The sequence below is a fragment of the Delphinus delphis genome, chromosome 12 (assembly GCF_949987515.2).
Source record: "Delphinus delphis chromosome 12, mDelDel1.2, whole genome shotgun sequence".
In the NCBI taxonomy this organism is placed as follows: domain Eukaryota; kingdom Metazoa; phylum Chordata; class Mammalia; order Artiodactyla; family Delphinidae; genus Delphinus; species Delphinus delphis.
The window spans coordinates 64,548,282-64,566,599 of record NC_082694.2 but is presented as its reverse complement, the minus strand read 5'-3'; the positions used below and the strand labels follow the sequence as shown (position 1 = coordinate 64,566,599).

Sequence of the window (18,318 nt, the reverse complement as noted above, 5' to 3'; positions counted from 1 at the left end):
ACGAAGAGTAGCCCCCACTCGCCGCAACTAGAGAAAGCCCACGCGCAGCAATGAAGACCCAACGCAGCCAAAAATAAATAAATTAGTTAATTTTTTTTAAATTGAAAAAAAAACGTGCACATAAAGATCATGACTGTTCACAGAGATCATTTCATTTTTTATTTTATCTTTACAGTGACCCTGTGCAGTTAACTATATTTTAAAGCTATTTTACTGACAAACACTAAAGAGAGTTTTGTATTATGGTTTGAATGTGCCTCTTCGTCAAGATTCCTCATGATATCTGTTTTTTTTTTATATATGTGTAGAATACAGCCTCTGTTACAAAAAGAAGCCAGCAAAGACATACATGTTATAACATCCCTACTTTCCTATCAAGGTTTGGCACCTTGAGAATTCACTTTCCACTTCACAGAAAGAGGGGAAAATCTACTCTTTTCCAGCCTGTCAAAACTTAAATGTATTTCTTTTTATATTTTCATCAGACTAGAACTCTAATAAAGTGAACAGTATAGTCCAATTTCCTGTAAAGTTTATACCCACAGAAATTGGTCTAAATTTATTTTTAACACTGTTTCAAGATGCAAAGCTTCCCCCTCCCCCCTCCCCTCTACCTGATCCCCAACTGTATTTAAAAACAAAAACAAAACCCAGGATACTCTTCGAAGAGGATGGTCAAGGCAAATTACATTCTGTTTACATATCACTTTTAGGATGTGTTTTAGTGCTTCATCAGGATTTGGAGTTATGACTTTAAAAATAATGTGTAGGTGTTCCCCAGCTCAGAACATTTTTGCATTATTTTTGTCTCTTTTTCTCTCAGTAAGAAATAAGGCAGGTGGGGGGGATGCCTTGACTGTGGGTGATTCCCTGGGGTGTCCTGGCCACATCTGCACCTGGGGGCTCAGGGGAAAAATAGGTAAGGGTAGATAGAGTACATCTATTTAGTATAGGTTTTTCTTTTTTTTTTTAAAGCAAGAAAGCAAGTACTAGTTTACTAATTATGTTTATGTATATTATTGTATTGCCTTGTTTTCTTCTTATTATTTCTCATTTGTTACTTTTTTTTTCTTTCTAAAAGCCAGAAATACACAAAAGGCATGCAGTTCTTTCCCTCCAAATGAAAATTTAACATAGCACAATTTTGTCATATTAGATAAAGAAAAGATAGATTCTCTATGTAATTTGCAGGTCTCTGGATGATAATTGTGGTTACATATAATGATTTACATTGATATTATTTCTTCTGTATATGTTATACTTACAATTTTTAGCTTTTTTGGATGAAAGAAATTAAAACGTTTTGCCCAAATCTAAAGAGGAAGTTTACTTTTACTGGTTGGAATAATCCAATTAAGAGTATCCTATCTTGGGCTTCCCTGGTGGCACGGTGGTTGAGAGTCCGCCTGCCGATGCAGGGGATGCGGGTTCGTGTCCCGGTCCAGGAGGATCCCACATGCCGCGGAGCGGCTGGGCCCGTGAGCCATGGCCGCTGAGCCTGCACGTCCGGAGCCTGTGCTCCGCAACGGGAGAGGCCACAGCAGTGAGAGGCCCGCGTGCCGCAAAAAAAAAAAAAAAAAAGTATCCTGTCTTGAGGACAATGCTTAAACCCAACTAATTTTGATCTCAAAATTCAAAGAATGATAGAGATTATATAGGTTAACTGACTCTCCCCTCCAAGCCTGAAACCTTCTATAAGAGGAACTAGGAAAATATCATGAAGAAGCTGAAAAGGCAGATCATTTACTTTGCTTTTATCTAATTAGTGTTTTAGAAGCTTGCGCTTATATTCAGATAGGTGATATCTGGCCTAGTCACAAGAGCATCACTGATTTGTTCATTTAACGGATGTTTATTGAATGTTCATGAGAGCATAACAAGAAAATTAGGACTTTTTCTAAGGGACTGACAGATTATGGGGGAAACAATAACTAGGCAGTTTTAATAACACAGTACATGGCATATTGGAAGTTTAAAACATTACTGGAGGATCAACCCAGATTTGGAAGCCCAAAGAATACATAAGAATTGGCTAAATAAAGAGGAGCAGGGGCCTGATGTACCAGGCTGTGTGAAGAATGTTGGAGTGAAAGAAAGCATCAAGTATTCAGCGAAATGTAGAGAATAAAGAAGTTTGGTGTGCCTGGGTGTCCTTCGGGTGAGAAATAGGGGTGGGAAATGAGGCTAGAGAGGAAAGCAGGGGCTTGAAGAACTTCATAGTTACCTACTCTTAAATGTGATGAGCCATTGAAAGGATTTCAGCAGAGATCTAATCAGATCTGCATTATAAAAAGATTGTCTTAGGGGCTTCCCTGGTGGCGCAGTGGTTGAGAGTCCGCCTGCCGATGCAGGGAGCACGGGTTCGTGCCCCGGTCTGGGAAGATCCCACACGCCGCGGAGTGGCTGCGCCCGTGAGCCATGGCCGCTGAGCCTGCGCGTCCGGAGCCTGTGCTCTGCAATGGGAGAGGCCACAACAGTGAGAGGCCCGCGTACCGCAAAAAAAAAAAAAAAAAAAAAAAAAAGATTGTCTTGCAGTGTATCTGAATGGTTAGGGTGGGAGTTAGAACAAGACTAAATTGCCATGGAAGAGATTTTCATCCTTTCTGTCTTGACAGTTGAGCTGTTTGTGTCCTCTCCCATCCTGCCATTCTGGGGACTGAGGATTTGAGTCTATTAGCATTCTTGCTCTAAAATTATGGACTTAAAAGAAAGTTAGTTCCTAGGTAGAAATACTGTCTATGTTTCAGATGTTTGACTTTAAAAAAGAAATAATATAACTCAGGCTTTAAATTACTTATTAACTACATTATTCTGCCTATGTGTTAGTATCAGTGACTGCGGATTTATCCCTGGAGATCTCCTTCAATAAAGTGTAAGTGCTATCGAATAAATGGTTTTTGGAGCATGGTTTCCTTTGTTAACATATCAGAATCTGAAGTCTGTAATCTTACGCAGAAGTTCTCCAGTACTAATCCTACTAGGTTATTTTACTGAAGACAGAAAACAGTCATCTATTGGCTTGACAGAGGCTCAGAATCATTAGCAGAGAATCTAAAATCTTTTATATTAAGGTTTAGGAATGACAGGGTGAGACTACATTCATTTTCATACAATTCTTCTCTTCCCTTAAAGCTGTCATCCAGCCAAAATTGTATATGTGGAAAACTTATATGACAGTAAGTAGGCTTTAGATTTAATTTTTCTAGAGCCTTTTGTCTATATTATTTTAGAATTCATCTTAAAAGAGTATCATGTGATAATGGGATTTTTATTAATCGGATCAAAATAAACCAAACCATTTTCATGGTTGAAAACTGAAGGAAATTTTTCTTGGTAGAAATTCTTTGTCAGAGTGAAGAGCCTCAGCATTTATGAGGAGGAACTTTCAAACCTTATACCACCCATGCTTTTGCTAGAATCTTTCTTTAGATCAGATTTTCTTTCTTAACCAAACATTTTATTTAAAGAGGAAACTTCACATTACTAACATATCAGACGGACCAGTATCATTTGCCATAAATAGAAGATAAGTCTAAAAGTGAATAAACTAAATTTAAAAAATTAGTGTCTGGGACTTCCCTGGTGGTCCAGTGGTAAAGAATCCACCTTACAAGGCAGGGGACGCGGGTTTGATCCCTGGTCAGAGAACTAACATCCCACATGCTGCAGGGCAACTGGGCCTGTGCGCCACAACTACTGAGCTCGTGCACCTCAACTAGAGAGCCCACGTGCTGCAAACTACAGAGCCCAAGCACTCTGGAACCCATGCGCCACAACTACAGAGCCCATGCGTCCTGGAGCCTTTGCGCCACAACTAGAGAGAAGCCCACACACCACAATGAGGAGCCCAAGTGCCGCCACGAAAGATCCTGCGTGCCTCAACAAAGATCTCATGTGCTGCAACTGAGACCTGATGCAGCCAAAAATAAATAAATAATAAATAAATATTAAAAAAAAAAAGTTAGTGTCTGACTCCAAACCCGTTTTGTGTTTTAATAAGGAAGATTTAACAATGCTAAGAAATTACCAAAGGCTTACTGAGACCTTTCTTTTCATTGGAAAGAGACTAGTTTTCTCACTCTTCAATTCAGTTAACTAATACCATGTCTAATTATCACTTAATGTTTTCTCACGCTTTGGGAAACTTTATTAATAGGATATATCAAGTCCTCTAAAAGTAATGGCATTTTGCAAATATAAACTAACAAAATTAAAAAGGAGAAGAAATGGGATGATGTATGTCCATTGACTGTCTTACTCTCCTTCCCCCTTTTATCTGTGCTTAATTGGGAGAATCGAAAGTTAGCAGAAGCCAGACTAGCCTTGCTTTTGTTTTAATGTGGCTACAATTTAGAGTGGTATTTTGATTCTCATCCTCACTCTCCTATGGGTGAGGATTAGTTTGGTGACAGATAATTACAGTATTCTGATGGGATTGGTATTAGTGTAAACCAGAGCACTATTCAAGGAATAAATGTATATACTTCTAGTTTATTATGTTCATCTTTCCTGGCAAGACTAACCTGTTGACATGGCAAGGTGGCACCTAGGAGTGATTGATTGTGATTTAGTCTGTCTTTAAAAAGTTGTTAAATATTTACTGTACAAATTGCATTAAGAACTTCTTAAAGATGATGATATTTTAATATTCTTTTACTCATGATTCTATATTTTACTGTCTACCACCTCTCCTAATAAGTCCTCTCAAGATTCACAATTTGCAATAACTGCTTAGAGTTAATTTGAGTCTAATGGTTAACATAAATAAACTGATGAATATTGCTGTTGGCTGATTATTAGTAAACATTTATATTAAGATAAGTCAGGGAAACATTCCTAACTAAAGACTAGGCAAAAGTGTATTGCTTCAAAATAGAGAATTTTTACATTCAGCACTTTCCAACTTTTGTCTGAAACAGATAACATTTAGATAATTAATTATGAGGACTATTTCAGAAATTAATTTTTTTCTAAGTATATAATAGCATGTTTTGTACACTGGTTTTATACCATTTTGAAAACATACCTTAAATGTACCTATAATGTTAAATGTAATTTTCTACTTAGGCCATTTTCTAATATCATCTATCACTTAAAATTTGAACAAAATTGGGACATTTCATGATGCTATCATATGGAAATTTTGTACTTTTTTCTTGCATAGTTTTTGAAAACTTTATTACCATAAATGTTCCGTTTTTCAGGTGCCCTCAGTATAGCAATATTGACACTTTTCTTTCTTACCGAATGCAGAAAAAAAAGTTTTTCATTTATTTTATCCAAAAAGCCTTACTTTCTGTTTTTTTTTTTAGTTTTATAATTTGATGATTTTTGTGTTTAATACTTTTAATTTTTATATCTACAAGCAGTGGAAGAAATAGTTCCCTAGGGGCCAAAAGAGAGAGGCTGGGGCGGGGGCGAGGGGGAGCGCATGTGAGAATGACACCCTGATACAAAAGTAGGAGGTAAAGGATGTATAAAGGTGTAAGCAGTGTTTGTTAGACACATGCCAAAGACAGCCTGTGATTAGATGTTTACTGCACATAAGTCCAAGGTCACTACCACTTAATTTTATGCCAGTTATGAGAGATCAAAATCTGGTAAAAATGGGGCTTCCCTGGTGGCGCAGTGGTTGAGAGTCCGCCTGCCAATGCAGGGGACACGGGTTCGTGCCCCGGTCTGGGAAGATCCCACATGCCGCGGAGCGACTAGGCCCGTGAGCCATGGCCGCTGAGCCTGCGGGTCCGGAGCCTGTGCTCTGCAACGGGAGAGGCCACAACAGTGAGAGGCCCGCCTACTGCAAAAAAAAAAAAAATCTGGTAAAAATGAATTTTTCTAACTGTCAGATTAATGACTTAGGCAGATAAAAGACAAAAGTATTTTCTGAATTCCTTTTGTTCTGTCAGTTTGAAATAATTTTGATTAGTATAATATTTATGTTCCAGCCTCTATGTTTTTATTGATTTCCCTTCTTGTTTCTGAAGAATAAGCCAAACTGCTTTAAATGTGGGAAAAGTTATAATAAATATATAGTAGCATATAGCTGTGTAAAAAATACAAGGAATAATATTATAACCTAACTTTTGTGTAGGAAATAGAGTTTCAGAAGTTCTTAGATGTGTATTACTAGTTTTTTTTGCTCTGTGTGGTAGACAAGAAAATATTCTTGTTCTACAAAGAATGAAACTATTACTTAGAATTTAACATTTAAAAACTTACTAATAGGTAATAAATCTGGGATTTAGCTCCCCACTTTCCTGATGCCTGTAGTGTTCATTATCAAAAACAACATTTATGAAGAAAGAGGGACTTCCCTGGTGGTTCAGTGGGTAGGACTCCATGCTCCCAAGGCCGGGAGCCTGGGTTCAATCCCTGGTCAGGGAGCTAAATCCCACATGCAGCGACTAAAGATCCTACATGCCGCGGCTAAGACCCAGCACAGCCAAATAAATAATTTAAAAAAAAAAAAAAAGACAAGTTGATTGACCCGTAGTCCAGATACTTCTATTTTTATACCCCATTGCTACCTTTTACCAAAATTGTTCATTGATCACTAAGGTGACATGTAATGGCTAGACTTCAGCTTTAGCTGATTCCTGAAAAACACTTAGATCAAGTACCAAAGTACAGCTTATTCTATTATTTAAGTGATTAACAAACATAAACTCATTAAAAATTATAAATTGACTTAATACTTCTACCTCAGTAGCATAACATATAAAATGATTATTTATTCCTTGTCAGATTACATTAGATGAGCTTTATGTTTCAAGATGGTTTCCACTATCTTACTTCTGACAAAATCTCAAGCAATCTTAATTGCTGAATTTGAAGTCTCTTGCTAAGTAAGATTTAGTTTGTAAATCTTTCTGGGCACTTCACGATAAGTTACCTGTCCCATAATATCTACAGGGTTTTAGAACTATAAGGAATGCTCTTAAGAGTTCAGATAGTTCATATCCCCCTTTTTATAAATGATGAAAACAAGGTCCATAAATACTGTGATTTGTTCCAAGGTCTCGTGCTTAGTGGCAGAGAGCTATGATAAGACCTCAAATTTCCTAATGTCCCAATCAAGTATATTTATTTACTAAATTGAACTTAACTTCCAAAGAACAATTGGATTTATGCATCAGTGAATAATTAGAAATCGAAGTGTGAACTTATTTCTGATTTGGCTTTGGAAAGTTAGGATACATAAATATTTTTAATGTTGACAAGTAACATTTTTTAATTGAAAATTTTGCTTTTGATAATTAAAAAAGTATATATAAGAATGCAGATTCTACAGAATTTTTCTTATATTTTCTTTTGCTTATCTTTTTTCACTCCCCTGAAGAATTTTTTTTAACACTATGATAAGATGTTAAAAGGCAGCATATTTCGTTAGATATGCATAGCCATTCGAGTTGTGCCTAAGTAATAATTACTAGATCACTAAGGTAACCTAAGTAAGGTAAACTGTGTTTTGTGGTCTGTAGAACATGAGCTGGTAGCAACTTCATGTAATTATCACTTAAATGAGGATTAAGTCAGCTTTACCCATTTGATTTTTTTTTTTTGCTCAAAAGAATCAATAAAAACATTTCCTCTGAAAATTTCTTAGTTATTGATGTATGTATTTTTCCTTTACTGTCTTTTCAAGCTGATTTGGTGTCTACTTGCATAGACTAGGGTGGTGTGTTGGAGATATAATTATTTTCTCTATGTTGCTGGAGAAGCCTCTTCCCACCCCGCTAAACACCCTCTTGTTTTCCATCTCCTGAATTTTGTTACTATCTTAGTATGTCCTATATTTGTAATATCTTTAACTCCCTTGTCAAGAAGAAATTAAAGAGTTTATTAGCAAAACTCGATATTTAAATAACAAATAGAAAAAACAACTCCTGCCTGTTTATGACCAGTTGTCGATCAGCATTTTATTTTAGATTCTTAAAAAAGAAAGAACTTGAAAGCAACTCTGTCACCTCCATTAATAAAGGGATTTGTGGCATCAGGTAGCGTAATACTTTAAACCTTTATATATGTATTGTTTCCACTTGAAATATAATTATCTAGTGTGAAAATTCATTTTGTTGCCCACAAAATAATCACAGTGTGAAAATGTGAGCCCTTCAGATTTTAAGTACCATTCTTGGTGAAATTCATCTGCTGGCCATTTCAACCTGTGTTATCTCAAAATGAAGTCACAGTACAGCCATAGTAGTTTGGTTTCACTTTTGAGTAAGTGTGGCACTTCGTAGCCTCCTTGGAGTTGGAGCAAAGGCAGATATTTTGTCCTTGATCTTTTGTGCAGACTTTTCCTGCTCGACTCCAGTAGGCAAATAATCATATTTTGTATATTTAGTATTTGATAGCTTCACCAGAAGTTTGAAAAAGGCACTTGCCGCCAATCACATAATCTTAATTGCTAATAAGGACGTGACACAAATGACTCTGTTGAGTGTAAGGTGTTCTCAACATTGAACTTCTCTTTAATAGCATTATTAAAGTAAGCATCCTTGATTGCCCTTTCCCTTAGCTATCCCAAAGTGTCTTCCGGTGCAAAGTTCATCAGTTTTTAAAATAACTGAATTGTCTTGTAGAAATACCCAATTCATTTTTATCCAACTAAGCAATAAGATTAGTTAATTTACTTCTTAAACGGCATATTTTCTATCAAACTCTCTTGTTTTAACTCCTTTAAGTTAGTTCCTTTAGGGCTTCAGTTGAGAAAGAATTTCAGTTCCAGTCCTCCTACATTTGTTTTCATTGGAAAAACATTTCCTATCTTTTCTTTTTCCTCTGTTTCTCAAACCTACAAAGTGAAAAAGGCCTGATTTCTTAGACAAGAAGAATTTGTTGCAACCATATATATATACTTTTTAAGTTTCTTTTTGTGATGACCTTGAACAAATTCAGTGGTTTGTCAACCTTTTTTACTTGGTGGTGGAGACAGCAGTGCCAACATTTATTTTAATATCTCTTAGCCCCAGTTGGATTGTCCCCTGGTGAAGCATATTACTTGTGGCAACTCCATTCCACAGCAGCACACAGTACCGTATTTGTCCTGTGATGTTTAATCTGACTGGAAAACTATTATATTTTTATCTAATCTAAAAATCAAGGTTTTATTTTCAAAGGCTTCTCATACCTCTGTTTTGAATATTCCCTTCTCTCCTATTGCTCATTTATGCTTCATTTAAGACAAAGAAGATTTTATTTTCTACTTTCATTTAAATCATATTGAAAACTAAAACCAGTACTTCCATTTGGAAAGAATTTAAGTAAAAACAAAAGGGAATCTAAAGTTTAAAACTAAGCTTTAAAATAAGCATGGAAAACATTCATCTTACAAAGGTCTTATCCCATTTAGTGGTGCATTTCAAAAATTATTTTCGTGTTTTCTATAGACATTAGAAGCAAATAATTCTCCACAGTAATATTTTTAAAAATCTTTCTGCTTACTTTTACTTCTACTTTTTTTTAAACTATAATTCCTGGCAAAGAGCTTTAGAACTGTGGATATGGTGCATTGTTTTATAGGTAAATATAGAAGTTTCATTCTCTTGTAGTTTTAGAATCTTCCTCTAAGACACTAATTCTTAATACTTCTGAATCTGGACATTTCAGCACGTGGTGTCCTGATTACTTCTTCAATGTGGTTCTGCTTTTTAAATGTTTATTTCAACAGTTTGATAGTTTTGACTTTAGAATTAGGAGTGCAGGGGATTGAAGTGGTCTTTCCTAATGTCCAACCAAGAAGATAGTTGTATTAAGCTGTTTTTAGTTTATAGATTATAAGAGAACATAATTCTGATATCTTGTAGTCATACAAGTATCCAACTTAATGTGGGTGGTAGAATTAGAAGAAGCAGTTCAATATAACTGAATGTTGAGTTATGGGTTTCTTTTTTCTTTTTGTTTTCACAAGAAAGATTTGCCCATTCTGCTCACATCCTAGTTTAGATTATATGTCACAGAGCCAAAATTTGCTTAATTTATTAGCTGTGTCGTTGGAATTCACAGCATAGTGGAAAATGTTTGCAGATAATTCTGTGCAATAGTAGAAACTTCAGTTGATTCCTCGTATTTCTTCAGGGCAGTGATCACAACCAGATTCAACGTATGCACAAAGCAGCGGATACCATGGTAGCGGCCGTCGCTGATTGCTTTTACCATGTTGGATCCATTGTCAGTCTCAAAGACCTACTTCCAGCTAGGTGCCTTGAACTCAAATAGCTTTTCACACAGACTTCAGGATGTGAGCTAAGGTATGGCCTTTTTTCATGAGCTGGGCCTACATATGGGTTGACAGTAACCTGCAGCTTTTATAGAAAAGAGACTGCTGTCTGTAGTTTAATGTCAGACAATGACTAGTTGTAGTCATCATCAGGCAGGTAGTGTGTGTTCTTCATATATTTGAAGTACTTTTACCTTTTGAAGATTATTCCTTTTTCTGCTGTATGTTTTTTCAAAAAGACTATCCACATAAAAAATTCTCGTTAGAACCTGCTGTAAAGGTCTAATTATGTCTGCTTTATGATTCAGCCATTATCTTCAAGATGTATGTGATTATTTCTTCTACGCATTTGGTGTAAAAAATGCTGTTTTTAAAATTTCTGTGGATCTTTTTGCAAAATTCTTAAACATTTTTAAAATTTTGTGGTCAAAAATAACAAAAATTTTTATCCTAACTATTTGCAGTATTTTAATAATAGAGATTTCTCCTACTAATCATCTTTGAAAAACTGGAGTTAGGAAATTGGTATTCATGAATAGGGCTTGAAATTTAGAATCAGTAGTTTTCTGAGGGTAACTTGCTCTAAATTGCATTGAGGCAGTTTACTCTCCATGCCAGAGGTTCTTGTTTCTTCAAGGAGAAAATACCCTAATTCTGGAGAAATGAGCTTCACTCCTGTAATCTTCCTTCTCTGCTTGGCAAGATATGTTTCTTTAAGTGACATCTTTATTGAGAATATAATGGATCAACTGACTAATCATAGATTTAGGAAACCATCTTTATTTTATTATGGCTATAACCGTAACTCTTCTGTTTTCTCAAATTACTTACTGTTGTTTTCCTATTGTTCAGTGGCCCTTCTAATTAAGAATTTTTTTAAGCCCCAGGAAGAGAATCATTTGCAACTGGGGAGAGAGAGAGTCTTTATAAATTCAGAGGGGGTACTATCAATCAACTTAAGTGTTTTTTCTTGACTCTCAGTGTTTCACAAAGTTTGTGAACAGCCATTGGTAAATGCAGAATTTGAGAATCTGTTTGATCTTGTCTACCAGAATCATATCTTTATTTAAAAAATTGTCAGACTCACTATTAAACTGTAGTCTCAGCTTAACTTCATAGCTATAAAAGATGCAGTATGTTATTTGATTCTAGCAGTAAAATGTCTATTTCAGTCTTAAAACATTCATTCACTATATTCTCCTTACTTACATATGCAAACATATATGTTCGTATACATGTTCACACACAGAGGTTGATGCCTAATATGATACACAGCAAAACATCTACCAAGTGGTTCCTGAGTAGCAAATGAGAGTTGGCCATGTGTTCTCTGTGACTCCTACATATACATCAGGGAAGATAAGAAGAGAGGGTAGGAGAAAAAGCAGTAACCCAGTGACACATTACGGTTCTTAAGTTAAATCCTCTTGCCAGGTGAGGTGGTGTATGAGGTGGTATAAAAATATCTGTGGATGCTAGATTTTCACACAGTGTGGGAGCCAATTCAAGACTCATGCATAACACTAAATCCGGTTACCCTTGTTATCCATCTGAGTGGCTCTTCTTAATTTACCTCTTATTATCTACCTAAAGTTAAGCACTGAATTGCTTCTGAGCAGATTTTTGTCTTTGTGATAAAGAACAGTTTATTTGGACATAGATTGCATGATATTATTTTGTTAAAGACTCTTCTATCTTCTGTCAGTCTTTTTATAGTTCTCTAAGGCTCCATGCCCACTTTGTGAAATGTTGTTTTAACATAATAGCCATGTCCTTTTGTTAGTAGCTGTACAAACTAGAAAAATGAATGATGCGTAGTTTAGATCATACCTTAGCATAAACATTTTAAACGCTTTTATTTATATGTGATTTCAGTTTGTTTTAAATTATCTATTTAATGAATTAACAAAGATGTAGATTTTTAGTATCTAAGAAGTAGTGTAATGATGATGTGAGTAAAACATGCTGAGAGTTGAAATAGAAAAAAGGAAATTGATACTTAGTTGCTGTTTTTAGTGAACCTTGTTAATAAAATGCTACTGCATTCACCTAGAAAATTTAATTTGAGTCTATATTAGACCCTGAATAGGGAATACAGAAGAATATCTTTAAAATGATTATGCCCTAAAACTTAACGTTTAAATAAAGATTCAGTGTATAGAAGCACATTATATTAAGTTACCTAGTAGTGAACCTGCACTTTATTCTGGAATTTTTCTTTTTTTCCCCCCCTTGGAAATTAATATACTCTAAGTGAAATACAAAGAGTATTAAACTGAAAAACCACCTATGGATCTTTGATTCCCAAGTCTTAGAAGGCAGAGGATCTTTTACTTTTAGATACAGAAGTGATTTCTCTACTTCTAGGTACATAGTTACTGTAAGTATGTTTTTAAAGGTGTGGATCGAAGGACATACCAGGTATTGGGGTCTTTTTACAGTATGACATTTCTACAGTGTTTAACTCTTGTCTGTTTTTGCATATGAAGAGACAACCTACCGGAAACTGGTTATTATGCTAGGCATTATCCTATGGCTTCAAAATGAATCTGATTTAAACTACTCCTGGTATATATCATGTGTATGTCAAATGAAATGCAGACTATCATGTTGATTTTTAAACTGTTACTGATTTATGGAAGTATTTATTTTTCAAAACTAAAATCTTAATTTTCCTTGCATTTCTTTTCATATTAAAAAAAACTTTTCAGATCTAAAAGGGAAAATGTTAAAACAGGAGTAAAACCAGATGCATCTGATCAAGAGCCAGAAGGACTTACTCTTTTGGTGCCAGACATTCAGAGGACTGCTGAGATTGTTTATGCAGCCACTACCAGTTTGCGGCAAGCAAATCAAGGTACAGCACTATTCTCTTTATGCTCCTTTTCTTTTGATACAAAGATGTTTCATTTACTACTGAAAACCGCCTTCTCTTCCCTCTATGTTAATGGTTTTCCAGCAAGTCATTTACTTAAAGATTCTGTTCTATGTCAGGTTTTCAAGCTAATTTTGTATAGTCTCTAATTTTAAAATATTCATCTCTACTGTGTATGATTTCTAAGACTGTTGGTAGGCTGACAGCATGCATTATAAATTTCTCTTCCCACTGAAAGTTATGAAATTGAAAAATGCAATTGTATTAGATAGAAAACAGTACATTAATAGTGTGTAAGAATTCAGTTAAAATTGGCATTTTCACATATTAGCAATGGAAGAAATAAATGATTCTTCATCATCTATTGCTTTATTTCTGCTGTTTTTGCCTGAATAGATGAAATCTAATTAGCATTTTAAGAATTTAAGCTTTAAAATTGATAAGATTTTTAGCCCTATTAGTTATTTTTATGAAATAGAAAGAAATCTTTTAATTTTAAAAGGGTACAATAGGAAGATAATTATGAAGAGTTTGGTAATTTTTCAGAATTCAAATTCTGAACTCTAGAAGTTAATAGTTTTTTTGTTTTACTCTTCGAAAATGTATACTTATGTTATTTATCTTGAAATATTAAATAACAGAAAAAAAACTAGGTGAATATTCAAAGAAGGTGGCTATGAAACCCAAACCTTTATCAGTATTGAAATCACTTGAAGAAAAATATGTGGCTGTCATGAAGAAATTACAGTTTGGTAAGTTGAAATTGTACTCTCTATTTCTTCAGCTCTCATTTTACATTTTTTAATAGTGCTATTGCAATGTGTTCTAGTAAAATTAAAGAATTTCAAGCTTGCTTTTACATGAATTATTCATATACTCTATATATGTGTGTATGTATGTTTATATATACACACATGCAAAAATTTTTATCATCTTTCTATCTCTGAATTTATATCTGTGTTTATAGTTATGTTTGGAAATCATGATTCAGTAGAAACCAGGAAAAAAACAAAGCCAAATGTCTAACAAACAGGCAGAAAGTGGTTTTCTTTCTTTACCCCTCCATGTCTGCATATCCTTGTCTGAAGGAAGCCAAGACCTGGGACTTTGAACCAAGTCTGTTACTCTTACCATTTTAGAATTCCAAGGGATATACCTTTGGAAAATGTAGCCTTTCCCATTCCAAAACTCTTGACAAGTAAGGACTGATGAAAAGATCATATTAGCACCCTTCATAAGGTGCTGGTTTATGAATAAACACTAGAATTCCAAATTTTGATGACCATTATTAACTATTATTGTATGTCCCTCTTTTTCATTCTTGAGAACCAGCCCAAAGGACATTGACTATATCAAAAAGAACACCAAAGTAGGAGTCCAAAAAAAATGGAGATTTATGTCATAACTGTCAGAGTCATAGGCCAGAGCCTTTGATTAATGTTAGTCAGCCAGGAGGCTTCTCTCATATCACTTAAAATCATAAACTCTGCCAGTTGGACGTGACTTTAAATGTAATTGAGTTTTGCTATCCATTGACTTTTAGAATAATTTAGAAAAAATAACGGGTTTTCTGTTGTGTTGTTTTTTAGTAAACTGCGTTTTCTAACTTATGTATCAAATATTTTCTCATATCACGATTCTTATACAACTTGATATTTATTGACTGCCTAATATTTTTTATAAGCCTAATTATTTTTTTAAAGTACTTTATATATTTAAAAAAAAATTTTTTTGGCTGCACTCGGTCTTTGTTGCTCCATGCGGGCTGTCTCTAGTTGTGGTGAGCAGGGGCTAGAACGTGGGCTCAGTAATTGTGGTGCACAGGCTTAGTTGCCCCTCGGCATGTGGGATCTTCCCAGACCAGGGCTTGAACCCGTGTGCCCTGCATTGGCAGGTGGATTTTTAATGACTGGACCACCAGGGAAGTCCTTGACTGCCTAATATTCTCATATAAAGTACTGTCATTTGTTTAACCAATAACTAGACCTTTAGGTTGTTTCCAGTTTTTTAGTAACGTCTGCAATATCTCAGTGGGCATTATTGCGTATAAATATTTGTACACCTCCAGGATTATTTCCATAGGACAAATTAATAGAAGAGGAGTTGCTGAATCAAGCAGTATGTAGGTTTTTAGCAACTAGCCATTATCTTTGATTGTATATTTTAATAAAATTTTGGTATTAGAAGACCCTGTTTTCTTATAGATATATGATATAAAAATTTCCTCCAGGCGTGGGGATAAGCTCATGTATGTATCTGGTGGATTGCTGTTTATAAAACTCAAAGGAAATTTATCCCTGTATTATGTGAAAGGCAGCAGAGTTGAGCAGATGAAATAACTCTGGTTTACAACTTTACTGATAGAAACTGCTCAGAAGTCTTGTTGAGACATAGTACATTTGTAGTGCACAGACCCATGACACTGTTTATAGGTCTTCCCCTTTTTTCTGGATTATAAACTTCTTGAGGCAGATATATTTTCCTGTTTATTATTTAACTGAAAGAGCCTAGCCTAGGACCTAGCACTTAGTAAGTTCTTGGTAAAATTTACTGCATTAATGATAATTATAATGTAGTTTTCATGTTTTTCTGTATATTTAGAATTGTATGAACACAAGATCAGAAGTTACCATTGTTTCTTTGTATTTGCCCTTGTATCAGTAGGTGGTTTTAATTTAGTTTTATAAGATATTTAAATATCTTTGTTTTCATCCATTGGTGGGGTAGGGTTAATCTGAATTAGAGATGTAGTTCAAATCCACTTTTTTTCTTTCTATTTTGTATGGACATATAGCTTATAAGTAAATCATAACTTTAAGTCCTTCCAAATCTGCCTGAATAAATGGTTAAGAATTAACCCATTACTTTTATTCTGTCAAAGTACTTCAGAGATTTCCCTAATAATCCTCTTTTATCCTATTAACTTAAATTTCAAAAGTAATACAGAAATAAACTTCAGCCTGTCATTTCTGTTTTCTGATTCCAAATGCAAATATATAAAGACTTATTCTCTTTTTAAAAATGAAATATAATGAAATACCTTTTGGCATTTCATGTTCTGAAATATTTTGTCAAAAAACATTATATACCATTCATTTTATCTACTACTTTGCATTGTGATTTAAATGCTTGATGTTATATAATCTACCTGCATGTCCAAATTGTAAATTTAAGTTGATTTCTTCCTTTGCTTCCATGACATATTCCATCGCTCTAGCAGCATTAACACACATATGTAGGTATTACGTAAACATTTATAGTTTGCTCTTCTTCCACATTGCAGACCTCTCCATTTTGTGGGGGAAGAAGGATTAGTGATTTGTTTATTTGTAATTTTTTGTTATTATGACAGCTATCCTCCATTCTGGTTCTTTTTTTTTTTTTTTCAGTGTTTTTTTTTTTTCTTTTCTTTTAGATACGTTTGAGATGGTTTCTGAAGATGAAGATGGGAAATTGGGTTTTAAAGTAACCTACCACTACATGTCTCAGGTGAAAAATGCAAACGATGCTAACAGTGCTGCCAGAGCCCGCCGCCTTGCACAGGAAGCTGTGACGCTGTCAACCTCACTGCCTCTTTCATCGTCCTCTAGTGTTTTTGTGCGCTGTGATGAGGAGCGACTTGACATCATGAAGGTAGAAAAAACAACTTTTTTTCCTATTTCCCTGGCTAATCCAGTTATTCAAGTATTCACAGAAAGCACTAGAAATAACATGAATTTAAATAAATTTAATAAAAATTCTGTTGACCATTTTGGACATCAGTGAAGGGAGTCCTTTTTTTTTTTTTTTTTTTTGCGGTACGTGGGCTTCTCACTGTTGTGGCCTCTCCCGTTGCGGAGCACAGGCTCCAGACGCGCAGGCTCAGTGGCCATGGCTCACGGGCCCAGCTGCTCTGCGGCATGTGGGATCTTCCTGGACCGGGGCACGAACCCGTGTCCCCTGCATCGGCAGGCGGACTCTCAACCACTGCGCCACCAGTGAAGCCCAAGGGAGTCCTTTTCTAATGTTAGTTCAGAGTATGTGGATGAGGGTACTATTCAAAATAAAGATTTAGAAGAAAATACCAAGATACCTTCCCTGAACAAAGACTGTGTGCAGCCTGTCATAGTTTTAGAACATACTATGAAAGGATTTAATGCTGGTCAGTTGAAAAAAAGTTACAGGACTTCTTCCTTGTAATCCAGAATACTTCTCTCATGTTTTATACTATCAGTCTTCAAAATTTTTTCTCTCTTTTTCTTTTCTAGGAAATTTATGTATTTACAGACTCATATGATTTAAGTAATGGTAGTACAATAATAAATAAAACCAGCAGCTTTATGTTTTAACACTGTGGTGATCTGCCCTTAAATTCCAAGAGACGCTGCAGCTAGTAATTTTTAAAGATTTGATAGCTGGGGTGGGAGGAACCTTTCTTTACTTGATTTAATTCATGGATTAAATATTGCGTCTTCTTTAGATACACAGCTAAAACTATTGACCCATTGATTTGAATAAGGTTTTTTGCTTGTTTGCTTTTTTGTTTTTGCTCTTTTGGATAAATTTTCAGTAGAAATCTCATAGACTTTGCCTATTGACCACACTTTTCCTTGTTACAAACAGTGGAGCTGATTATTGTATGATTGTCTAGGGAAGTATTTTATTGCTACATAGACCACACAAGTTCAAACTTGTGACTGTTAAGCATTATGCTGTACCTCACATAAAGGATCCCAACTTGGAGCCCCAAAATGTAAATCAGAGTTGTCACAGAATGGGACTCTAGTACCACTTGCCTCCACACACAGCTTTTCAGGACCCGAGGCTTTGCTGCTTATGTCTTGTACACTAAATATCTGTTGATTGAGTCAAACATAATTCATTAAATAATTCTGACACTCACTGTTGGGTTCTCTGCTATTTTTTGGACTACCAGTAACCCTAAGGGAAACATCACACCTACTGTTGTCTCAGAACCTTTTTATCATAAGTTGTTAGGTGAAAACATTTATTCCTCTTACCTACTTGTCTCATTATCCCAGAAGAAAATATTTAAAAGTAAGCTATTAAATATTTAATATTTTATTATTAAGGAAGTCTTGGACTTCCTTGGTGGCACAGTGGTTAAGAATCCACCTGCCAATGCAGGGGACACAGGTTCGAGCCCTGGTCCGGGAAGATCCCACATGCCGTGGAGCATCTAAGCCTGTGTGCCACAACTACTGAGCCTGTGCTCTAGAGC

The 18,318-nt window shown here is 35.2% G+C and overlaps 1 protein-coding gene across 7 annotated transcripts in view; it reads left to right on the top strand.

Moving 5' to 3' along the window:
- BIRC6 (baculoviral IAP repeat containing 6) overlaps nt 1–18,318 on the top strand; it is a 234,405-nt gene that overhangs the window by 193,994 nt on the left and 22,093 nt on the right. For 6 of the 7 annotated variants that reach the window (XM_060026859.1, XM_060026858.1, XM_060026861.1 and 3 more), the window contains 3 exons: nt 12,934–13,079; nt 13,739–13,849; nt 16,513–16,730. In XM_060026859.1, the coding sequence (XP_059882842.1) occupies nt 12,934–13,079; nt 13,739–13,849; nt 16,513–16,730 (475 nt within the window). Of the gene's footprint in view, nt 1–10,080; nt 10,577–12,933; nt 13,080–13,738; nt 13,850–16,512; nt 16,731–18,318 lie in introns of those variants that run through there. The other variant, XM_060026862.1, reaches the window with a different exon arrangement.